Source organism: Globicephala melas, chromosome 8, assembly GCF_963455315.2.
Source record: "Globicephala melas chromosome 8, mGloMel1.2, whole genome shotgun sequence".
NCBI classification, from domain to species: domain Eukaryota; kingdom Metazoa; phylum Chordata; class Mammalia; order Artiodactyla; family Delphinidae; genus Globicephala; species Globicephala melas.
The window spans coordinates 46439226-46464753 of record NC_083321.1 but is presented as its reverse complement, the minus strand read 5'-3'; the positions used below and the strand labels follow the sequence as shown (position 1 = coordinate 46464753).

Genomic DNA, 25528 nt, shown 5'->3' with positions numbered 1-25528 from the left:
ATAGCATTCCAGGCTCAGGAGAGAAAATGGATTGTATCACTTCCAAGAAACTATAGGCAGAAAGAAAGGATAGCTAAGCCCTCCCTGTCCCCATTCTGCCAAGGCTCTTGCCACACCCACCCCAGCTGAGCCCCTTGGATACCAGATGCCTCTTTAAGATGACTGGGGAAACCTAGCCGAAGCCAGATTGCTTCCAACAAGCTGACCCCACAGACACACTCAGTTCCTGGAGGCCAGAGTGAGGATGGAGACTAAACTCAACGCCCTTCACTGCCACTCCACATCCCCTTACAGAGGCTAGCAGTAGCATTTTCCAGCCATGAAGTAATTTCACCTCCTCCAGCTTAGGCCTCGGCCTCAGAGTCCGGAAGCCAAATACAATCCTTTCAGTAGAGAAAAGACGGAAGCAAAGAGGACAACAGAAGACACACCCAAATAAGGCAGGGTACCAGCTCTGAACTGTTGCATAATGGAAAGAGGAATGGGTGGGCAGAGGAGGTGCCTGGAATCACCATCCTTTAATTCATTGTTTTCTCTTCTTAAATTTTCATTTGGTAAAAATTTCAAACTTACAGAAAAGTTGTGAAAATAAAAATAGAAAGAATACCCATATACCCTCTAAACCCAGATTCACCTATTAATATTTTACCCCATTTGCTTTATTTGTATCCTGTATATATTTTTTCTAATTAGATATTTTTCTAATTAAATATATAAATATGTTGAAAAAATACACTGTAGATAAATTATATTAAAATATATATTTACATATTTAAATTATTAAAAAAAAATTTTTTTGCACCATTTGAATGTAAGTTACATACACTATGGCCTTTTACTCCTAAATACTCCAGTGCATACTCCCTAAAAAAAGGGTAATTTATTATATAACCACAGCACAGTTATCAATTGTAGTATATTTAGCATTGATAAAATACTGTAATCTACTGTCCATATTCCAATTTTGTCAGTGGACCCAATGATGTCCTTGAAGCACTTCCCCCCTTCCACTACAGGACCCAGTTTAGTCCTGGATATTGCATTTAGTTGTCATGTGTCTTTAGCCTTTTTTAATGTGGAACATTTTCATAGCTTTTCTTTGTCTTAGTGACATAGACATTTTTTTAAAATCCAGCCCCCTATCCCCTGACTTTAACATAACGTTCCTCATTTTGGGTTTGTCTGATGTTTCTCCATAATTAGGTTCAGAGTATGCATTCTAGGCTGCGATATTGGATGGGTGATGTTGTGTCCTTCTCAGGGTATCACTTCCAGATGCACGTGTCCACCTGTGCCTCACTGGTGACGTTATTTTGATCACACAGTCAAGGAGTTGTCTTATTTCTCCTCTGTTTAATTACTGTGCATTTTTTTCTCCCTCACAACTAATGAGCCATCGGTAGAAAGGCAATTTAAGGCTGTGCAAATATCCCGCTCCTCATCAAAATGTCTCCCTTGCACACTTTCCTGACTTTGCCAGAGAGCTAAATGAGCACCGCTGGCGCCACCTATGGGGCTTCTGGCACACTGCAACAAAGGGAATGGGCTGTGGATCCTCCCTCACTCCTGCCACTTGTCTGGTGCCCAGGAGCTTTTTTGGCCTTAGACATTTTGAAAGAAGAGCTTTTTGAGACTTGAGTCACAAGGCTTGAGTTCTAGCTCTGACATCGCCACCAACTCATGAGGAAACTGGGACAAGTCCTTCCCCTTCTCAAGACTTCAGTGTTCCCAGTAAAATGGGAAGTTGGATGACAAAGACCTGATTTCATTCATTCATTCAACAAATATTTGTTGAGCAACTACAGGCACTGTTCTAGGATCTGGGCAAGATTTCTGCTTTCAGGGAGCTTACACCATATGAGGGGTGACCTAGACAATGTAAGAAAACAAATTAAGGAAATGGATAAATACACATAGTAGTAAGTGCTATGCTGACAATAAAACAAGATTGTGAGAGCGAGTGCCTGGGGTCCACTTTAGATTGGGTAGTTAGGAAAAACTCTCGGAAGAGGGGTTTTGGCTAAGACATAAAATATGATATTTGAAATATACCATGATAAAAGTTTAAAAATACATATAAAAGTATTTGTATAAGTATAAAAGCAGTACAGCATTTTAACACCAAAGTTTGGGAAAAAGAAAAATTATGCATAATGCTACCACCCTAATATATTTTAGGATAATAACATTTTATATATTTGTATTTGTATCTTTTTTCTTTTATTTTACATATAATTCTGTTTTGCTTTTTTCAATTTAGCATCATCTCCTAATTATTTTCCATGTTGTTATTCTAGATGCAAACATTGCATGCCTCATATTCCATTTGTTAAAATTATTTGCTCTTTTTCCCTCCCAAGAACAGTTCAATAAACATCCATGTCCCCTTCATCTAGATTTACCAATTGTTAACTTTTGGCCACATCTGTTTTACCTCTCTCTAATAACGTAATATGTAGTTTTTCTACCCCTGAGAGTTAGTTGCAGACATCATGATCCTTTGTCCCTAAACACTTTAGCACGCACCACCTAAAAACAAGGCCTTTTTCCTCTGTAACCACAGCTCAAAGTATCGCTCTCAGGAAGCTTAATATTAATACAAATTATCAGCCCGTATTAAAATCTCCCCACTTGTCCCAATAATGTCTTTTCAAATGAGCTCGATAATTATTTTAAATGATATCTCTATTTTCTGAAATACTCGAGAGGTTTCTCAAGCCAGAAGAAGTTTAGAACTTCTTTCTCCCTTTATGTATCTTCTGACTCTGTTGGATTCCTAATTCAAACAAAGGCTTTGAGAGTCTTTGTCTCGGTTCAAGTATGCCTATAGACTCTTTAAATATCATTTTTAATTATATCATATTAATTATTTAACCATCTTCTATAGGCTTTTCATTGTTTCTAATATTCTACCATTACAAATCTTGATCATACCTAAAAAGTAACATAAAAATTAAAGATAAAAAGTAATAATAACACTAAAAATAATAAATCCTAATATCATCAAATATCCTGAGTTTTCATCTTTTCCCAATCATCTCATAATATTCTTTAAACCAGGATGCAAATAAGTTCCATACTTTGCAATTGTTTTATATGCTTTTTTAAGTCTCTTTAGTCTGTAGGTTTCCCCCCCATCTCTTTTTTTTTTTTCCTTGCAATACATTTGCTGAAGAAACCAGGTCATTTGTTCTGTCATTGCTCACAGACTGGATTTTACTGATTGTATCCTTGTGATGTCATTTTAAATGTTCCTCTGTTCTTTGCTTTTCCTCTCAATTGGGAACTACATCTGTAAATTGGTAGTTAAATCTAGAGACTTGATTAGATTCAGATTCTATTTGTTTGGAAACACTTCATAGATGATGTTGTGTATCAGGAGACACGTAATGTCTGGACGTCTCTGTGATATGGGACACCTTGGATGGTCACTGCCTAGATCCATTCATTCACTGGGGGTTGGAAAATGGTGATATTCCAGTTTACCAACCCTTCCATTATTAGTCTGAAAACTTCTGAAAGAGATACTTCCCCTTGCAAACAAAGAAGAACAAAGAGCATTGCTCACCACCCAGTTGGACAAGGATTAAGCTATCAGCCACAGCATTCTTAAGATGCTTTTCCCCCTAACTCTCCTTCAGACTTGCTGCCTGTATTTTAAAGAACAGGATGTGTTCATGCAATAAGAAGCAGAGAGCTGAGTTCTTCCCTAGAGAGAAAGCTACCCAATCTACTCTTCCCCACCTTGTGTCTTAACGATGTTGGAGTCTGGGGGTGAGAAGACCATGAAGCATGTTCAACCATCTCCACTCAAAAAACACTCCAGGACACAATTACTGGTAAAGAAAAGTGCTATCTTTTAATTTGTTCTAGAATGTGTAGGTCCTATTAAGATCAGTGACACTTCCCCTTATCATGTTCCTCCCTCATGCCCCCAACCACTTTGGATCCAATGGCCACTTCTAGAAAAGGCCTAGGAGGAACTCGCCCTACATAGCCAACGAAGGGGTGCAGTTTGAGGAATGGGTATATGGCTCCAGAAGCAGCACCAGCTACTAAAGACTTTCCTCAAAGCAGCTCATTTTGGCCTGTGAGTCCCTTTGCCCTGCCTTGGTCAAGACTCCCTAGCTGTGAACTGCTCCAGTGTTCCCTTGTTCCCTGTGTGGCCTGAGCTTTAGAATTAGAATCACCATTACCATCTTTAGAGCTGTAGAGCCTCTGAGAGGGCACAGTTTTCACCATCCTTCCTCCCCACAACTTTATAGATGGGGAAACTGTACCCAAGGTCACACAGTTCACAACTGGCAGAGCCAAAATTTTGATGTTCAGCATCTCAAATCAGATATCTTTCTACCATACCCTCCTGCCTCCAAGAAAACCACCGGCATCTGCCTCTAGCTCCAGGAACAACTGGAGCAAGCAGGTGGTGGTGACCAGAACAGACGGGAAAGATCCGGCTAAAGGGGCCAGGCTGACCCCAGCTGAACCCCAAGCAAGTGATGAATCACAGCACTGCCCAGTTTCCCTCCATCAGAATGTTATCAGTGGCAGACACCCACCCCTGCCAGGATTCTCCTCCTGGCTAGCAGAACTGAACCATGCATGGAAACATGCTTACCGAGATTCCAAGACCTTACCGACCAAGGCAGGCTCTAACTGGCATGAGGATCCTGGTGCTGAGCTGCCCACCAGCTGGGTAATCCAGCTCACCAAATTCCTTCTTGGTAAGATCCAATCCACATTCTTGGGCTGATTTATATAGGGCCTCTTAGCAAACATGGCTAAAATCTGTCTCTGTGCTGCACTGGGAGAGACGGACAGAAAGAATCACAGATGGTGTCCTCCCAGCAGAGCTCATACACATGCTTGGCATGAGGAGAACTGAGTCCAGGAGAAGAAATGAACTCAAAGAGAACAGGCAGACACAGAGGGCAGGGAGCAGGGGCAGCTGTGCTCCCTCCTGCCTATCCTACTCCTGAAGAGGAGAGACCACAGAAAGCTGCAGATGTGTCCCCCTGTCAGTATTTCAAGGAAGGCTCAGCCTGTGTGGCTGAAAGGTAAGAGGAATCCAGAGAATTGTGGAGTCATGAAAGCCAGGTGAAGAGGGTTTTTCAAACAGCAAGTGGCAGACGATGTGAAATGCTGTAGAGAGTTCAAGACAGTTGAGGACAGAAAGGTATTCACTTGATTTGGCAACTGGGTGGTCACTGGTGACTTTTATGAAAATCTATAGAGGATTGGAAAGTGATGAAGAAGAAATCAGTGAACAGATTTTTTTTTTAAAGAAACTTGGCTATTGAGGAAAAAACTGTAAGTGCAACAGACTCTAAGAAATTCTGTTTTAATCTTGGGGAGAACTTTGTTTGTTTGTAAGCTATGTGGAGGTAACCAATGGAGAGGGAGTTTGAAGACCCTGGAAAATGGGAGCTGTGGGATATGCAATGGAGCAAAGTCTTGGAAGACATAGAGCAGGATTCAAGAATAGAGCACCAAACAGGAGCAACTGGAAAGGCGCTGAGGAGGGATACAGACACAGAGGGATGGGAGGGGGAGAGGAGCATACGGACAGCCAAGTTTTTGCTTTAGGGCCTCTCTTCTGTGAAGCGGGCAATGAGGCCAGTCATTTGCTGACAGCAAAGATGAAGGGCATGGATAGAAAGCAGAGTAGTAACAAGTCAGAGACACACCAATCAATACTGAGAGCCCAACTGAGACTGTCAACTCTGAATTTTTCATGCTTAGGAGCCCAGAAAAAGGGAGCAAAAAATAGGTTGATGCAGAAAATGGAGAATGGTTGATAGTTTCAGCAAGAGTTGGAGGAGATGAGGAAGTTCAGGATGCTGACAAAACCATCAGTGTGTCCTGGGCCATGGGTTTAGGCTCAGGAGAGGAAGAAGTCCAGGAGAAAGCTGAAAGACTGGGAGAACAGAAAGCTAAGGTCTTGGAACTGGGCTAAAGGAGCAAGCAATTTATTTAATAGCAGTGGAGGAGTGGGAGAAGAGGAAGCATAGGGGATGGTAATCCAAAAAGAGCAAAGTCTCAGTTCAGGAGTTCAGAAGAGAAGACTATAGGTGACACCATGGAGTGAGACAGAAAGCAGAGCAGAGCCCAGGAACAAACAAGGAGAGGTGTAGGTCTTAGAGGCAAGGCAAAGACCTGTTGCCAGAAATGGGTACAGAGAGCCAGAGTCCGCCAGGGTTGATGGTAGGGTCTTCTGTGGAGCAGAGCCTACAGAGGATCTGGTGGCTGCTGTTAGGGAGGGGGTACCTGCAAAGACAGGCAGGGTGTGTAGTTGGCAATTGCTGGAAGTTAGGCAAGGCCAACCTACCCGTTTTCTAGAAGAGTGCACTAAAATCTCCTTTGCATCAACTGAAGCCCTCCATTCTTCTGTTTCTCAGTATACCCAAGAAACCCAATTCCTCTTCTAGGACTGCATTCTGTACCATAAGAATCCAGAATTCATTGTATTTCCATTTCATGACTTTGTCAATGACCAAAGGACTCAACTGACTCCACAATGGGGCCATTATGGGAATAAGTCAAAAACGGGATTAGCTCAAATGTTAGCAAAGAGCCAGTGAAGTCAGTCACTCAGCTAGTAGCCTTTTGTTCAACTTCTGAAACATCATGTTGTTTTCTGCATGCAAAAACAAAACAAAACCAGCAGTTAAAACACTGGTGCTAAGTACACAGGAAAAGCCAGGGAGAGGGCACTGTTGTGGGGTAACCAACGTAGAGATGGATGGTGGGCCGGGCTTCACACCCTTGGAGGAAAGGACACCCTACCTCCCACCCCTCCCCCACTGCTCAGGTGCCTAAAGGGAGCTTCTCAGCATGCAGGGTCTCTGCAGTGGGAAGGGAATATGTGACTCTCTACCACATTACTAAGGTCCCCTGGCCCAGCAGGCTACACTCAAGCTGGGAACTTCACTGATAGAAGTGAAGCCAAGCACTTAACTAGGTATTTTCCTTCATATTTGTGGTTTCTAGCTGGTCTTGGGGAAAGATGTCAGTTGGGTTTGAGCCTGTCATAGCCCTCACCCAGCTGCCCAACACAAAACACTGGTGAAGCTCATTCAAAGAAGGTGTGAAGGTGGGCCACACAAAGGAAAGATGACCAAGAGGAGGAATTAATGAGGTAATTACAGAGAGAACCTTGCCAAGCCAACTAAACAGAGAAAAAGATTTGAAAATTGAAAAGGAAGTGGTCAGAGCCCAAACCGTAAAGTCATGTGAGCTCCAAAGAGTAGAGGGTTACATGCAAAGATCGCCTGGCTACTGGATTATTCAAGACCTAGTTACCCCAAACTAGAAAACAGGATTATGGAAGTTCATCTGCTTAGGAGAGCTTGGCATGTGCTGGTGAAAGAATGGCAAGTCAGTGGGCACAGTCTGCTTTGAAGTGAAGATGCTCTCTCAGCCTGGGTGGAAAAGAAACGAGCAGTTCCATCCACTCACAGGAGAGAAGAAATGTTTTCTCTGATCAAAATTATCCCATTAACAAGGGCCCTACAAATAAACTGCGTCTCTTAGCAAAAGTAAAGCCATGACCTATGGCTCCCTTGAAATTAGCTAAGCCATGACAGGACCAGGGAGAGCCGTCCCCAGGCCAAGCCAACATCAGCAATAGGTTCCCTCTCAACCAAGCCCTTGCTCGTGAAGTGGCCTGACCCCCAGCACCTGCCTATGCCTTTTCCTCCCAAACACCTTGCACAGACCACACCAATCCATCCGAGATGCAGCCTGGAGCTCCGCTCCCATGCCTGTGACCTCCAGAACAATTCTCTCTGCATTCTAGGAGAAATAAAGGCCTGAAGTTGCTTCAGGGTCACCAAAGGACACCAAAGAGCCTTCTCGCCTCTCAGTTTTCCCCTTTTCCACGCCAGATAGAACTTCCACGAATGCTTAGGTCTGGCTCCTGCTGGTCCCTCTGGCCTTCTCCAACCTCCAGCAAAAAAAGGGCTGCCAGCAGAGTCTTGGCTTTTTCTGGGCAGTGGACAGCCTGAGGGCAGGCGAGTCAGAGGACTCACTTCTGATCTTTGGCTCTGTGAAGTGGAGAAGCTGAGAATTAGGATCTCTACGCAGGAGGAGAGACCCAGCAGAGAGAGCTGGTTGTGGGTCATTCTCCTTGGCCTAGAACCTCTGTATGTGAAGCAGACAGCAGCTTCCTCATAGTTTTCCCAAGCAGAACTCAGGGTCTGGACCTCTGAATGGACATAATGAAGGGGTGGCCGCCAACAATCACTTCTAAGAAGCAGGTTCTGACACCAAAGCAGTGGCACAGATGGCAGGCTCTGAAGTTAACATCTTCTTAAGCCTGCCAGTGAAATCGGAGCCTAAAGATGTAAGTGGTCTCTGCACAGCCACCCAGCCCCATCAAGAATGCCACACCATCCAGAGCTTCACAGCGGCCACCTAAGTCAGCATCAGGAAAGGGGGCATGAAAAACAAATACCCTGAAAACCGTTAGAACCCGAATAGGCACCAGTTGAGACCTATGGCCTCTAGAAGCCTCATTGCCCTGTGCAGGGCAGGTGCCTCTGTCCGAGCAGGCCAAACAAAGGCAAACAGTGACAGTCTTTGGCTGTGCTGGTCCAGGGATCACAGGCCTGCCATATGTCAGAACCTCTCTCCCTTCTTTTACCCTCTTCTGGGCCCAGGAGGAGTTCAGATATATACATTGCTCCTGAGCCCTGCACACTGAAAGGTGAGAAATGTCGGCCTTCCTCAGCAGAAAGAATTCACCAAGGAAGTTTGGTCCTTCCGAGCCTAACTGGGCTTGGTCTTGTCAAGTGGACCCTACACGACTGATCGTTCTGGTAATAGGGAACACCCCCCTCTTTGCTGTTTACTCTCTGTAGTGGATGCACTACGGCTCCCAAATAAACGCTGTAAGATGCAAACGGCAAAGAAGGGCACTACAAGCTCAACAAGACTTGTCTCACATCCACAATCCAAAGAGAATGAGCTGAAAGGTGGGGAGGAGTGGTCAACAGGACGGGGCGCCAGCTGCCGGAGTACTTGGTCTCCTTCCAGCCCTCACACCTGGGAGATGCTGTTGGCCAGGCGGAACGACACTCTTTTTGCTCTTTCATTCTCCTGAAAGAAGAAAAAAATATTTGGCATCAGAATGGCCCAGTGTAGGGTTTATCAATGTGAAAAGACCAACTGTCCAGACGGGGATTCCCCACAGCCAAAGTGTTTTATTCCACCCCAGGAATGCAACAGCAAAACTCACTGAAGCCACTAAACACTGTGTGCCAAGTGCTGCAAACCACCGGGGATGGCTAGTCAGATCCTGGCACACAGTGGGAAGGCAATACATTTCAGCAGAATTAAATAGCACTGAATCGACGTTTCAGGTCTGCACAGGTGAGACCAGACAAAAGGTCAGATTAGATGTCTTTCCTGCAAGCAAAACCTCTCCTTCCTTCTCTACACCAAGGGGCTGAAAAGACTCTCCCTTTCTCCCAAACCCAAGTTGAGATCAGGTACTGAGACCAGGTCCTTCTCTTCTTATGGGCATCACAGTGTGGGGTAATCACTGCACTGAGCTGGTCCTGCTGCACTGGTCCTGCTGCTAATTTTCTGGGTGACCCTGGGCAGGTACCCCCATGTCTCAGGGTTCTGAGCCTCAGTGGTCCTTGGAGCTGATGAGCCCTGCACTGCCTTGCCTTTGTCTGAGGCTAAGGGGTTGGAAGTGAGGGCTCATTGTCACCACTCTCTTGTGCCACCCGAGCAGCTTCACTTCAGGTTACTCTGTACATGCTGCGTGGGTGCCCCCTGCCAGCCCAATCACCCACCCACCTGCCTGCCAGCTGGCAACACCTCCTTACCATATGTCGCCGCCGCCTCTTGGGCTGGATGCCCTCCTGCATGCAGTGGGGCCATGGAAAGCCCTGGGGAGTGGAATACCCACTCTCACTAGACACCTCTTCAGAGTCTGAGTCCTCCTGCCTTGGCTGAGCAAACCGTTTCTCCGGGTAGATCTCCTTCAACCAGCCCTCAAAGAACACTTCCAGGCAGCGGCCTGCCTCTGCAACCTCTGAGTCGGGCTGAAGGGGGAGGAGAGCAGTGATGGTCTGGCCCCCTTCCACCAGCCCATCTCTTCCTGGCCCCTCAAGAGCTATACAGAGAGCGCAAAGCCTGGCTGGGTCTCTGGGGTGTCTGGAACTTTACATTTTCTCCTGAGGGCCCAGGATAACCAGTTTAGTATCAGCTCTTAAAGCAGACGTGACCCTGACAGTTACCCACAGATGGCCAGTCACTAGCAGCCCCCATATTCCTCCTGAGTCCACGCTGAGGCCCCGATGTGGGAAAGAGCTTATAAACATTCACTGCAGTAGGCCCCAGGAGGTCTGCTCCCAGCTCCTCCTGGCAGCCCAGGCCCGAACCAGACACTTCTGTCCAGCCATGACAGTCTTGGGGTCACTGGAAATAGGGGAGAGGGAAAACAGGGAAGACATACGTAATTGAACTTAGCACAGTTCCAGAACATGAGGCGGACGTCTGATACCACCTCCTCCGGGGTGGTGTAGTGGGCTGGGTCCTTCTTTTGCAGCTTCCTCCGGATGATCGACAGGTCCATGGGTCTCTTGATAATCTGGTAGTAATGCCGGGCCTTGCAGGAGGAGAAGGGGAAGCAAATAGGAAGAGAGAAGTAGAGGAAAAAGCGAAGGATAAGAAGGAAGGAGAGATAGAGAATGGGTTGGAATGGAAATAATAGAACATAAGACAAAGGCAGCAAGAAGAAACATGTGGAGGGAAAAGACAAAGAGAGAGGGAAAAGGAGGAGTGGTTTACATGTCAAGTCAGGTCTGACGCAGCAGCAGCTGTTGGTTGGGGGCTGTAGTGGCCATGGCCCCCGGGTCCCCTACGCCATGCACAAATTACTCCTGCTTCCAGTGGCCACGCTCTGAGCCCACCCTGGGCACCGCCATGATCTGCTCCAGGCCCAGGGCGCTCTGAGCAGCAAGTCCAGTAGCCGGCAGAAGCAGTGAGGCTTTCCTTACCAGCGGGCTGACAGGCTCGTGGAAGGGCAGGCTGAGGCTGTTGCAGCACAAGGACAGTACCAGCTTCTCACACTTCTGCAGAAAGCAGAGTTGGCAACCGTGTTACTTTGTTCTGGCCCCACCTCAGTAAGGACTAACGATAGCGACCCTGATGGCTCTGTCCCACAGGGTACGAGTCGCTATACTAAGGCACAGTTCAGCCTCCCAGGCCAGAGGAAAACAGCTGGCAGAAGAAAAATCGTAGTGAGCCCCCATAGGCACAGCCCAAAAGAGAGGTATCCAGAGAGGCCTCTCACCCCCTCAGAAAAGACTCAGCTCCCATGGGCACAGGCAGGCTGCCCCAGAGACCCCTCCCTACCTTCTGGTCATACGCGCTCAGGCCAGGAGGGGCCCGCACTCCAGGCTGGTTATAGCGGGCGTTCTCGCAGTCGTACTCCATCTCAGGCTGGCTCAGGCTGCGGCACAAGGTACACACCCAATCTCCCCTGAAGAGGCAAGTGAGGCCAAGTTAGCCCTCAGCACATCACCCAGAGCCCCCTCCCTTGTCCCACTACCCTAAGACAAGCTTGGGGAGTGGTGACATGAGAAACTGAGTCCCTAGCCCTGCCCTGTAGAGAACGGCTTCCTAGCCACAAGCTTGAAAGAAATTTAGTAACTCAGGATTTAGTGAATCCAGAAAACTAGGAGTTACAAGAGGCTGGGAGAGGGGTAGAGGGACAAATCTGGACAGGAGGAAGCTGGGAACAGAGGAGGAAGGGAAGCATCCACCTGTCTGTGTGCAGAAGACACACAGCTATAGCGCCACGAAGTCACAGACCCATAATTCATGCAGGCCCAGAGAAGGGAGGAAGCCCACCTGAGGGAGCTCTGTGGGCCTGGCCTGCGGTTGGCATGACTCACCCTGGGAAGCTGAGCAAGGCTGGCAAGTGGCAGGAAAGGTGGTACACTTTGGGGCAGCGGTCACAGCACAGCAACTCTCCCCCGTTGAGGCACACAGCACAGAAATCCTCATTCTCTATTGGTACTGGGGGTCCCTTCTTGGCTCCAGGGGGTCGAGGAATGAGCCTGTGTTCTTCAGGAGATGCACTCTCCACTTCTGGTGGCCGCTGCCCAGCCAGAGATGTGACAGTGACCTTTCTACCCCCCAGGTTTGGGGCCTGGATGGCATCAGACAGGTGGTCCTGGCTGACCTTGGGGAAGAAGTGAGTCTGAGCAGTCAGGGCACGGCACCAAGTTGTGGAGGGAGGGAGAGGAAAGATGACAAGCCCTGGGTACCGACTTATTCCAGGACCCCAAGACAGCCAAGCCCCTGGAACACCAGGACAGCTCACTCCTAGTGCGCAGCTCACAGACCACTTGTAGCAGGGTACAAGGTCTGGCCAAGCTACAGCCCCATTCAGAGACTCAGAACAATGCCAGAGCCAGAATTCTCCCAGTAGCAGAGAGGAAAGAGAGGCTCCTAGGCTGGGCCAAGGTTCAAGGAGAAGGCAGAGAAAAGTGGTACCTTAATGGACATGCTGGAGGACTCAGTACCACATTCAATGATCAGCAGGAAGCTCCCATCCTGCTCATTCTTCTGTGGCTTCAGCTTGAACACAGGCATCTCTCCTGAGGAGGCAGCACAGATCTTGAGCCGCTCCAGTCGCACATAGGGAATCTTGGGCTCACTATTGAAGGGTCTAGGGCAAGAACGACATCCCTGGGTCTCGGTGGGAGCCTCCTCTGGCCCCAACCTCTAAGTCAGGCTCATCCATGATCCTACAACTGAATTGCTGCTCAAGATCTCCTCAGTCCAACCCTCTACAGGCCCCTATTCCACCCTGCTACCAGCTCTGCCTGGCCGGGTCCTGCCAACCTCTGGGAGCCCTTTGATCAAAGAAGGGGGGTCCCCGAAGAGGGAGGACTGCACACAGACTGCGTGCCTCACGCCGCAGGAGCCAGGACATCCTCCCACAACCATCCCAGACGCCCAACCACACACCCGACCCCAGGGTCTGGGGGTTGAAGAAGACAGCTGCAGGCAAACGTCTTCTTCTAGTTAAGTCATCAAGGATGCTCACTTCCTGTGCCAACCTCCCAGGACATGAGGTTGGAGGGTGAGAGAGGGAGGGTGGGCCCAGCGTCTGTTACCTGATGCTCTGGTTCCCTTTTGTATCCAGGCCTAGGGCTCCTTGTTCAAAATTCTCACACTCTAAGGCAAAAGACAAACAAATACACTTATGATTAACACACCCTGTCACCCACACCTTCTACTCATATCTGCTACTCATGCTTTGGCCACACACCTGTCACACCATTGTTACCAACACTGTAATCACTCATAGTGGTGACAATCCTACCATATCTCCCCCTCCTGAGAGGGCAAAAGGCCACTTTCTTTTAAAAAGATAAACACAGGTAACACTCAGAGGCTGCCTGGGGGTGAGGGCTCGGTCAGGTGCCAAGGGGCCAGCTTCTCACCTTCAAAATGAGCTCAGGAATCACTTGTTCCCCATACATACACTGGTGTCACCTGCTCTAAGGAGTCATTCTGTCCAACCCCTGCCTTTTCAGCACAGCCTGAGAATCCAGCTCACCCTCCAGGGGCAAGAGGCTCCCAGGAACCCTCCCCTGAGAAGTGCAGTCTGTGGCGATGGGCAGGGAGCAGTGTGGGGAAAGAGGAGGACACTAGCATTTACTGAGCGCCCACTCGGCACCAGGCACTGTCCTGAGCACTTTCCATGGGCAAGCAGGGTTCAAAAATTTAAGTGCTTAAAATTCAGGGTTACATTATTGTGTAGTTAAGAAGAACCAGTATGAGGAAAAAAACAGAAAGATTGCTTCATTTTCATCTATTAATTATGTAGGAAATAGACTGATCATTACACACTAAACATTTATGAATCATACACTGAAATGAGAAGGCCCCCAATGCTCACCAGGCAGTTGCTACTTCCCAACTCCCTCACTTTCTCCAGAAGGAAGGAGCCTTAGCCTAGCCGCATTTGAGAAGGGGTGTGGGTAGCTCAGAAGAGAATCAGAGCCAACCTCCACCAGTCCACAGTCCCTTTACTGTGAGGCACAAATCTACATTAATGCCAGGTGCAAGGCAAATTCTTGTTACTACAGAGTAAGTCATCAAATGATTTCACTGTAGTTATTTGTCCCAATAGCCTATGAAGTAGCTATGATTAGCCCCATTTACAGAGAAAGAAACTAACTCAGAAAGGTTAGGTATCTTGCCCAGGTTCAAACATAAAGAGATAGAGCAGGTCTGCTAACTTAGATCTATCACACTCCAAAGTCAGACATGCTCTTTCCCCTAAAATATTTTGCCAAGGCTAGCCCTTCTGGAATGTGCTTTTCCTGCTTCCCCTTACCTATAACCCAGACCCCCGAAATTCTGCATGGGGAATTTTACAAGGAGGCTGATTTCTGGCCATGCCTGGATCAGTCATGGCTACAGTGAGGGAAACAGAACAGACATCAATAAGTCAGTTCTGGGGGAGAAGTGAATTTAGCCCGAGAGAAACACTGCTCCCTCAGGCTCAGAGCAGCTCTGCTGACCTCTGTCTCACGGCAGCGCTGAGCCCATCTGCTCAAGTGTGTGGTCAGCACGAAAGGCAGGCTGCTGAGTCTCACCTTCTGGGCTCCGGTACTGCTGCAGGGCCACGGATTTGCTGACCACTGGGACCAGTGCAGGTTTTTTCACAGAGAGGTTAATTGGCTCCTCCAGTTCTGAGGGGATAGCCAAATCCTTGGAAGTGTCCGGACCAGGGGCTGTGGGGCCTTGTCCCAGAGAGTCAGTGAAGCGGGTAGAATCCTCACTTTCCATCTTTCAAAAGTGAAAGGCCAACAAGAATCAAAGAAATCAGACGTTTTTCCTGTTGGTGGTCACAGAGCTGTTAAGCTAAGGCCAGAATAAAGCCTTCAGGGGCTACCCTTTTGCCCAGCGATGAGCAGAGGAAGTTGAATGGCATCTCCCCAAGACCTACCTTACACAAGGCATTCCCCAGGGAGGGGTCAGCCCCATCCCCAGGGTGCAGGCTCCCTGCATTTCGGCCAGAGCCAGGACTGCAGCTGGATCCGGTTTCCGACTGCATGTTAGAAGCCGGAGGCACGCTCTGCAGAGGACAAGTTGCCAGGCTTGGTACAGTGTGGGTGGGACCAGACATCAGGCTGGGCCCAGTCTGAGAGTGATCATTTGCCAGGCTTGTGATGGCCTGGGAGGGATCACTCATCAGGTTGGGCATGGAGTGGGGTGTGCCACACACAAGGCTGGGCATGGTCGGCAGGTGACTGGCTGTCAGGCTGGCCATAGCCTGGTTCTGACCGCCCACCAGGCTGGACACGGTTGGTGAGGGGCCACTCAGCAGGCTTGGTACCACCTGGGGTGGGGCAGCTGTCAGGCTGCTCGCACTCTGGATCTGTGGCTCTAAGGTCCTCCCCAGCCTGGTAGATGACAGTTCCATCTCCAGTGTGTTGGAAAAGCCCATGATGCTCACAGAAGTGGAGTGCTGCAGGAGCGAAGAAGACAGGGGACAGTCAGGCTGTTAGCTAGGAATGGTGGGAGCGAGAGGACAGATGCAGCCCACAAGAGTTCCATGCTCAGATCTCACTCTGCCTCAGAGTCTCATAGCTGCAGGGAACGCAGACAGCACAAGAAGTCCTATTTCCATTGCCCTATACCAAGGAGGTTGGTGGGCTATGACACAGAGGCAGGCACGGCTGAGGACACTAGTGTGCATGCGTGTGTGCATGTGTGTGTGTGTGTGTGTGTGAGAGAGAGAAAGAGAGAGAGACAGACTGACAGACGATGAGAGGGAGAGAGAGAGGGACAGCCTACCACCTGACCTGAGGGTGGTACACACTCACACATACACACACACACTATCAGCCACACCCTTCACCCCCTTTCCAGTACCTAAGCAAAGGGTCAGACTGTAGGACTACCCTCCCACTTCACATTCCCCTCTGACTACAGCACTAGTGGCCTCTCTTCCCTTCTGGGGGTCCTGCAGGATAGTTTCTGCTACATAAAAATGGGAGGAAGTTCAGAAGGCTCAAACCCTGATCTGCTGCAGACATTCTCTGAGATAGTGCCAAGGCTTGGGAAGCCCCAGTCAGTCCTGGGTAACCTGGGTCAAACTCCAGAGCCTTCTCACAGCCTTGTTCAGATCAATTCCAGCACCACCAGCATCAGATTGAAGACTTTGACCAAGAGATGTGAAGGTCTTTTCTAGCCCTGCTATACCTGCCAAAGACATTCTAAACCAGATGCAAAGAACATCAGAGCAGCTAAATCTTAATATGGACAATCTGGACAATCATTGGATGAGGCAATAATATTCCAACCCCCATAATTCCTTTCTCGTTTCTAACTGCTTGGTGACCTAGGCAGAAGAGACTTAAAAGCTTGATAAAAAGAAGTTAAAGACATAGATACTGCACTGAATTCATTTCAGTTTTTCATGTTGGAGAAAGAGATTTGATGGAGGGGAGACGGTGGGAAGACCTGTTCTAAATGCAACATTCAGGAATTTAAAAGTTTGATATCTTTGCCTTTTTTTAAGACAAAAGATATAATAATTTGACATCTTTTGAAAATCGAAGGGGAAACAAGGAGTAAATATCTCTAAGTTTCCAAAATCAGTGTCATAAACCTGTCATTCTTTTTCCCATGAATAAGACATTCAGATTTCCACAGGAAAAGAAATACTTCAAATACCCTCTCAAGTTTCCATATTAAGTTAGTAAAGCTAATTAACAGTGAAGAAAAGACTGTCCTCACATCAGTGAATGTCACCCTAGTCACCCAGTTCTTCAAGCTGAATCCTAGGAGGAAGACAACAGTAGAGCATCCTTCCTCCCTCACCCAAGCTAATACCAGACCTCATCAATTCCACCCCTTAAACATCTCTCAAATATTCCCACTATTCCTCTCTGCTGCTGGTGTCCTAGCCTGGGTTACACATTCATATTTTTCCAGACTACAGTAGTGGTCTCCTCAGTGGAGAAATAGTTTCAAAACACAAATCTGAGCACATCAGTCCTCTGCATAAAACTGTACTGCGCGCCACTGAGAAAGTGCTCAACAAGGCTCCTAAGGCCTTGATGACCTCTTCCCTGTCCTGCTTTGCAGCCACAGTCCATACAACAGCTCTCTCCTCATTCTCTGAACTCCAGCCACTCAGACAATTTTTCAGTTCCTGAAACATGCAACCTCTCTCTTCAGACAGACCGCTTCTTCTGCATGGAACATTCTCCTAGCCCTGCCCCTGTTCCACTTACCTTCTGAATTCAGCTCACCCGTGAATTTTCGCTCTAACCCAGACCAGCTCCCCATTTTATGCTCTCATAACTCCTGGACCTTATTCTCATAGCCCAATCTGTGATACCATTTGGTTAATATCTATTTCTCCTACTAAACTGTAAACTCCATTAGAGTGTGGACTTTGTCTGTTTTGCTTATCCACTGTATTTCTAGACGCAAGAGCAGTGCTTGGCTGAATAAATGAATTAATGAGCTATTCACTAAGCTCAAAATGGATTAAAGACCTAAATGTAAGGCCAGAAACTATCAAACTCTTAGAGGAAAACATAGGCAGAACACTCTATGACATAAATCACAGCAAGATCCTTTTTGACCCACCTCCTAGAGAAATGGAAATAAAAACAAAAATAAACAAATGGGACCTAATGAAACTTCAGAGCTTTTGCACAGCAAAGGAAACCATAAACAAGACCAAAAGACAACCCTCAGAATGAGAGAAACTATTTGCAAATGAAGCAACTGACAAAGGATTAATCTCCAAACTTTACAAGCAGCTCATGCAGCTCAATAACAAAAAAACAAACAATCCAATCCAAAAATGGGCAGAAGACCTAAATAGACATTCCTCCAAAGAAGATATACAGATTGCCAACAAACACATGAAAGGATGCTCAACATCACTAATCATTAGAGAAATGCAAATCAAAACTACAATGAGGTATCACCTCACACCGGTCAGAACGGCCATCATCAAAAAATCTAGAAACAGTAAATGCTGGAGAGGGTGTGGAGAAAAGGGAACCCTCTTGCACTGCTGGTGGGAATGTAAATTGGTACAGCCACTATGGAGGACAGTATGGAGGTTCCTTAAAAAACTAAAAATAGAACTACCATATGACCCGGCAATCCTACTACTGGGCATATACCCTCAGAAAACCATAATTCAAAAAGAGTCATGTACCAAAATGTTCATTGCACCTCTATTTACAATAGCCAGGAGATGGAAGTAACCTAAGTGTCCATCATCGGATGAATGGATAAAGAAGATGTGGCACATATATACAATGGAATATTACTCAGCCATAAAAAGAAACAAAATTGGGTTATTTGTAGTGAGGTGGATGGACCTAGAGTCTGTCATACAGAGTGAAGTAAGTCAGAAAGAGAAAGACAAATACCGTATGCTAACACATATATATGGAATCTAAGAAAAAAAAAATGTCATGAAGAACCTAGGGGTAAGACGGGAATAAAGACACAGACCTACTAGAGCATGGACTTGAGGATATGGGGAGGGGGAAGGGTAAGCTGTGACAAAGTGAGAGAGTGGCATGGACATATATACACTACCAAACGTAAGGTAGATAGCTAGTGGGAAGCAGCCGCATAGCACAGGGAGATCAGCTTGGTGCTTCGTGACCACCTAGAGGGGTGGAATAGGGAGGGTGGGAGGGAAGGAGACACAAGAGGGAAGAGATATGGGAACATATGTATAACTGATTCACTTTGTTATAAAGCAGAAACTAACACACCATTGTAAAGCAATTATACTCCAATAAAGATGTTAAAAAAAAAAGAGCTATTCACAATTTTTTTAAAACAACAATGCATGACTGTTTATTCCACAAATTGTAAGCCAAATGAATAGCAGCTTAGTTCTACTAACAACTAAGTCTATAAGTTTCTCTAAAATAATACCTATTTTTAAAATAATTAGTTAATTAATTAATTTATTTATTTTTGGCTGTGTTGGGTCTTCGTTGCTGCACACGGGCTTTCTCTAGTTGCAGCGAGTGGGGGCTACCCTTTGTTGTGGTGCGTGGGCTTCTCATTGCAGTGGCTTCTCTTGTTGCAGAGCACGGGCTCTAGGCACGTGGGCTTCAGTAGTTGTGGTGCGCAGGCTCTAGAACACAGGTTCAGTAGTTGTAGCGCACAGGGTCAGCTGCTCCGCGGCATGTGTGGTCCTCCGGGACCAGGGCTGGAACCTGTGTCCCCTGCATTGGCAGGCGGACTCCCAACCACTGCGCCACCAGGGAAGTACCTGCCTATTTTTATATAGCTAAAATTTATTGAGAATTTATTATACACAAGGCAATTTGCTAAGTGTTTTACATATATTTCCTCACTTAATCCTCACAACAAACATTAAAGGGTTGTGAAGGTTAAAAGAAATAATCCATGTAAACATTTAGAGCAATGTCTGGCAGTAGGTACTCAATAAATCCCAGCTGCTGTTGCTGCTATTATTGTTATTGCTATTATTGTCGTAGCCCTAATTTTATACCTGAGAAAAAATGAAGCTCAGAAGGGCATCTGCAGTTTTTTATGTTATTGAAAACATAATTTTATAAATCTCCATTTCTCTTTGTTTGTGTTCATGAACTTGCATCCAGGGACCTTACTAAAGTCACTCTGGGATTTTCTGTGCATATAAATCATGTCGCCTGTGACTACTGAGTTTTATTTCTCCCTTTGCTTACATTTGGTTTTCTTGCCTTACTCCACTAGCTAAGACTTCCAGTATGAGGTTGAATAGAAGTAGTGACAGTAGCCATCCTACTCTCATTCTTAATCTCAGGGGGATCCTTTCACTATTCGCCACTAAGTACGATATTTGACATAGGATTTTATAGATTTAGAATCCAGATCTCTGGCACCAAAGCCACACTCTTCATTCTGGTCTGCTTGCCTCTGCCCCTCTCTGTGCTCACCCCCTTCCCTGATCTCTCCCACATTCTGTTCTTCCATCTCTTTGTCCTTCCTTCACCTGCCCTTTGTCTCTCTTGACCTTTTCTCTCTTCTTCTCCTCTCTTTTTCTTTCTTCTCATCTCTTTTTCTTCTCCCCCAACGCTTTCCCCTTATTATTTGTTTAACTGCTTTAATAAAGCTTATATTTTCTATTCTTAATTTTTAGTTTTAAAAGTAGATGAGCTAAATACCCTTTATTTCTCCAAAGAAAAGTTTGCTTTTTATATGTTTCTTGGTATTTCAATGGTCTTCAATAAAAAGCCTTCAATTTGCTGTATAGTCTAAGTCCCAAGATAAGAAAGGTGAGGAGAAAAAGCAATGGGGGGGAATGCTCAAACCAAATGGAATAAAGTAGGCATAGAGCCCAGCTTAAGGGACTGAGGCCAGAGGCCAAGGGCCATCTCAAACATGCCCTGGCCTGCATCCCTTGGCGTCGTCTTGTTGTCCTGGTAATGCACTAACATAGCTCTCTAATATACTGTATTTCCTTATCTTTGGATAAGAATAACCAACGATCATTGTATTCCCTTTTGTAATATAGGACTGTCTAATCCTTTGAGCTGGACTCTTTCACCTTGTCCCTATCTGACATGTATATTTAATGCAGTCATCTCATCTACATAGATGACTCTCAGTGAGGTCCTTGGTGCCAAGCAGTAAGAGCACCAAAATCCCTCTGGGACCATTCTGAGTAATAATAGTCAGATGCTGTATGTCACAAGACATGCACAAGATTAAATCCCCAAACACAAAACTTTCCAGATTAGGGGTAGAGATCACATTTGTATGATACCGACTCCCCTTTCCTGATCACTTATTGCACATCATGAAATGTGAGTTAATACAGTGATAGAGAAGAGAGGGCATGCAGATTGAGCCATGGAAGAATTGTAGAAACTCTGTTGCAGCTTATTTTGAGTTGCGCCTGCTGGACCTGCTCCCACAACACCTAGCAGACAGCATGAGGTCGGTAACATGTCCTAAGATACTGAAGACTAGACTGGTCTCTTTCCTGTCCATATCTACAGCCAATCTCAAGGAGGCCAAGGCTATCAGTAAGTGGTGTAAAGAAAGCTCTGGTAACAGTAACAAGAACCTGGGAAACATCTACAGGGAAATTCTGAGAAGGGACTCAGAGAGACTGCTATGAGGAAGCCGGCCCCAGTCCCATATCTATAGGCTATGCAAATACAGTGGCATTTCTGGAACCCATTATGCTGTGTGTTAGTTATTTCTGATACTTCATCTGGCTCTCTGGAGTGAAGAGCTACAAAATACTAAAACAAAAGGTCCTTATTTCATGTACAGGAAGAAAGAGAGGAGTTGAGACCCTCCATCCTACCCTGCTACAAGGTGAGTAGGGGCAAGGGGAGGGCCAACTTTCAGGGCCAGGAAAGCAGGCTGAGTCTCTAGGGCCTGTAAGGAAGAGTCTTCTTGAGAACATACTAGGGTTGGAGAAGGACTTGGGAATGTGACCAAGTTGTCTGACATTTGGTGCCTCACACACAGGAGGAGCTCATATGTCAATGGAGATGATGCCACCTGCCCTCTCCAACACCCAGGATTGTTCAGAGGTCAAATGAGAGAAGGTGAAAGCATATGGCCAGCTGGAAAGTCTGTATAGGGCAATCACTGACACCGCCAAGCTTAACTGGCACCTTGACTTCATCTTCACATATAAAACCTTCAGATTTCATGAGGGAAAATAAGTATTTTGAGGTTTGCAAGTAAAAATAAATTATTTTCTAGTTCAGGGAGGAAGAAAAGTCCAAAATGCAAAAAACATACACTGGTCATCAGCTCAGGTCATCTTTGACGTATGAAGGGAGCTCCCTCTTACCTCCATGACCTAGTATCTCCTCACTTGCCCCTAATTTTCTCTCCTCCCAAATTGTATGTCCCTGTCCCTTTGTTCTCCTTGTCTCTTATCTCTTTATCTCTGTTTGCCACCTGCCTGACCTGTGACCTGTCTGAATTGTATGACTTTCAACCTTTTCTCCTAGTCACCTATGTAGTCCTTTACCCATCTAATCCTGTTGATCTGTGCTCTGTTACCTGCTGCCTTTCCTCTCCCCATTCTCACCACCCAGATCTTTTTCTGGAGTTCAATGTGCCTAATATTGCCATTCTAATGACTGCCACAAGATGTTGTCAAAATTCAGAGAAAACATTGTTCTTTCATTTTAACAGGAAGGGAAATTGAGACACAGAGTGATTACCCAAATTTTCCAAGCTTATAAAGGAATCCAAGACTGGGCCCAGCCTTAGAAATCTGCTGGCTGGTCTTGATTTTGTGCCATTAGGTAGAAAGCTAGTGCCCTAGTATGATGTGATTAAGAAGTCAATAAACAGACACTTGGTGCACATACCCTGAGTTTAATACAAATTTCAGGTTGTTACAGAAGATAATATTGCTGAGGATAAAGTGGCACAGATAGGGTGGTGTTCCACAGAAGTCAATTTTCCAGATATCTGAAACATATCTCTTTCGATAACAAAATGCAGTTAGCTTTAAAATATTATTTTGAAGGGGAGTATTTTTCAAATGCTTTGCACCCTACCCTGTCTTACTAAACAGAGCACATGATGCCTAATGAGACCAATTCTTAGTGATGTAAAAGAACTTTGATGAACCTCTATTGCTGGGGTGTTCTGCAGTTCATTGGTGCTTTAGGGAACTTCTAGGAATGTAGGGCTTAGCTTGTCCTTTCAGTGAATGACTTCACATCATGGCACATTTCCAGGTGAAGTTTCTTGTCTTCTCCCCTGTTGTTAGCTGCCATTATAGAAGTTCTGCCTTCCTGCTTTTACTCTGCTTACTGCTATAATATAGGAAAACTAAAAATTTCCAAAGAAAACCATATAACTAAGCTTGCTAGATCAAGAATGATGACTGGGGGCTTCCCTGGTGGCGCAGTGGTTAAGAGTCCGCCTGCCGATGCAGGGGACACGGGTTCGTGCCCCGGTCTGGGAAGATCCCACATGCCGCGGAGCGGCTGGGCCCGTGAGCCATGGCCGCTGAGCCTGCGCGTCCGGAGCCTGTGCTCCGCAACGGGAGAGGCCACAACAGTGAGAGGCCCGAGAACCGCCAAAAAATAAGAAAAAAAAAGAATGCTGACTAGATCAGGCTTATAGTCGCATATAGAATATAATGAGTGAGGTTTGTGACATCTGTTCTTGTTGCTGCTCTGAAGCTTTGCCTGCTCACTTCTGCTTTCAGGTTTTTGTTCTAGAAGTTAAACTCGTCAAAAACTCATCACCATGTAAATGTACAGTAGAAGAAGAGACCAATGTGTCATGTTTTGGAAACATACTGAAGGCCTTCACCCTGGCTGAAGAAACAGATAAGGAGACAAGGATGGAGGTAAATCGATTTGTGAATTAAATCCTTGAGATATTTGAGAATTTCAACAGCTTCATATAAAGTAGACTGGTTTAACAGCAGGAGATCTTGACACAGCTGAATCAGACAGCTGAGGGGGGAACTAACTAACTTTTCTTGCAAGTGGTTTCACAAGTTGATTTTCAATAGGAAAGTTGCTCTTGCTGATGGTGAGTGCCCCTCCGGCTCAACAAAATACTCTTGTATGAAGTAAGGCTATTGCTATAGATGTAACTATGTTGATATCTGCTAACTGACCAAAGTCAAAAGGGAAAACAATCATGGCTGGTGAAGAGAGAAGAAATGAAGACTGCCCAGTGCCCTGATGATACAAGAAGATGGAAAAAGCAAAGAGGATCCCAGAGTCTGAGGTGGAAGGAAGAGGAAAAGAATAAGTGGATTCCAGTAAATCTGAAGTAAAAGCCAGAATGAGTAGAATCGTCAAAACCCAAATTTTGGAGACTAGGAAAACTTAGGCCAGAGGTATTTTTCCCAGGCTGGGTTAAGGAAATTTAAGGCCTAGGAACAAGAACCTGTTTTCACATGAACCAAGAGATAGACAAAGATCTTGGGTTTGGTCTGTGAATAAAATCAGGTTAGAATGAAGGAGACAGGCTTCCTAGAGAGTACAAAATTCAGGGAGCCAGACCTGGGGAGTGTTAGCTCTGTTGGACAGGGCACATCTCTGTACAGTTCTGCACATGTTAACTGGACACAGGCTATGCCCTAAGAAAGCCACACCAGGCCCTGGGAACATTCTGAGAAACGCTGCTGTCAGTGGCAGACTATGAGGAAAAGAAGGTTGCTAAGGCTGAGAACCCATGACCTGGTCCGTAGTAGTGTATTTGGAGACTGTGAAGGCGGGATGCCTAGTATTCACTTATGTCAAGGTTTAGAGTATGTATTTAAGCAAATCATTTTCCATCTCTGGGCTTTAATTTCCTCCTCTAGAGGTTAATGTAAATCTCACTGAGTTTTAAGAATCAAATCAAGAGCTCAGGCATCAAAATGCTTTGATAATGGCATAAACGCTATTCATCTGAGTCATTATCCTTGACTCTTCTGCATCACTCTTAATAATCTGGACCACAGGAATGCCTACTACTTCTGTATCATTTGCTGAAAATACATCAAAGACTCCTCTCAAGCCTTAAGCAGCATCTTGGTGGCCTCAAAGTCCTTTGTTGAAGATCTGGGGCCACATTATGAGCAGAAAAGAGGTCCCTCTTGCAAGTGAACTGGGGTTCAGATAGGGCTGTCTGTGACGTGCACAGCCTTGACTCCATGAGTGTTTTGAGGAAAGGAATGTGTGTATTTTTCAGCAGTTGACTAGTTAAGTTTGAAATGAAGCCATCAAAACGGCTTCCAGTTTCACTTGGAATTTAAAGGGGTTCTGTTGCAGAGTTGTCTTTCTTCATCGTCTTTCTTCAGAGTGGCTGAACCAAGATTAAGAAGCATAGGCAACAGCTAGTGCCAAACAAATGTCCAAGTTCATACAAAAACATCCTGCTGGAGGCAGGGAAGGTGGTGGGATAAAATGTTCCCGAGACTGCAGAGCTCAAGCCGCTAGAAAACCCATTCTAGAACTTTCACTTCTCATTTTCAGCAGCAATCTGTTTTCACCATCAGCTTATTTAGTACCAGCTCCTAGGTACTTGTGCACAGCTGCTCAGCTGTAACAGAAGTCCTCCATGTGGTGACACAAAGCAGCTCTGAGCATGACTAGGTCCCTGTGGAACACAGAGTGGTGCCTGGAGCCACAGGTTCCTCTCATCTGTGGCCTCAGATAGACTTCTGACATCCCCCGGCACTCACAGGCCAGTACAGGCTGAGGAGTCGGCTGGGGGCTAAATGCCTTTACCAGATAAAGATAGCCAAGACCAAACTAGGCTGGGTCCTAAGACCTCTCCCCAGCAAGGCCTCAGGCTACTTCAGAGAGTATAAAGATAGGAAAATCCAGCAGGTGAGAGACCACATGGAGTCCTACTTCTCCCACTGCAGTGCACAGAGAGAGGCAATTTAACCTAATCATTGAACACAGGGCTGAGGCAGGAACCTGTGCTCTGGTCCTAACACTGCCAATCGTTGGCTGTGTAACTCTTAGGTGATCACTGAACCTCTCTGTGTCTCAGT

General features: G+C 46.1%; 1 protein-coding gene across 7 annotated transcripts in view; it reads right to left on the bottom strand.

The window, feature by feature from the left end:
• Window positions 1–752: 752 nt before the first annotated feature.
• TRIM66 (tripartite motif containing 66) overlaps window positions 753–25528 on the bottom strand; it is a 63747-nt gene continuing 38971 nt past the window's right edge. For 6 of the 7 annotated variants that reach the window (XM_060303551.1, XM_060303548.1, XM_060303552.1 and 3 more), the window contains 10 exons: window positions 14987–15508; window positions 14634–14826; window positions 13143–13203; window positions 12517–12691; window positions 11913–12202; window positions 11371–11497; window positions 11013–11087; window positions 10469–10621; window positions 9837–10055; window positions 753–9099 (listed from right to left, as the gene is read on the bottom strand). In XM_060303551.1, coding sequence (XP_060159534.1) covers window positions 9040–9099; window positions 9837–10055; window positions 10469–10621; window positions 11013–11087; window positions 11371–11497; window positions 11913–12202; window positions 12517–12691; window positions 13143–13203; window positions 14634–14826; window positions 14987–15508 — 1875 coding nt within the window. In that variant the 3' untranslated portion in view covers window positions 753–9039. The remainder of the gene's footprint in view (window positions 9100–9836; window positions 10056–10468; window positions 10622–11012; window positions 11088–11370; window positions 11498–11912; window positions 12203–12516; window positions 12692–13142; window positions 13204–14633; window positions 14827–14986; window positions 15509–25528) is intronic. The other variant, XM_060303553.1, reaches the window with a different exon arrangement.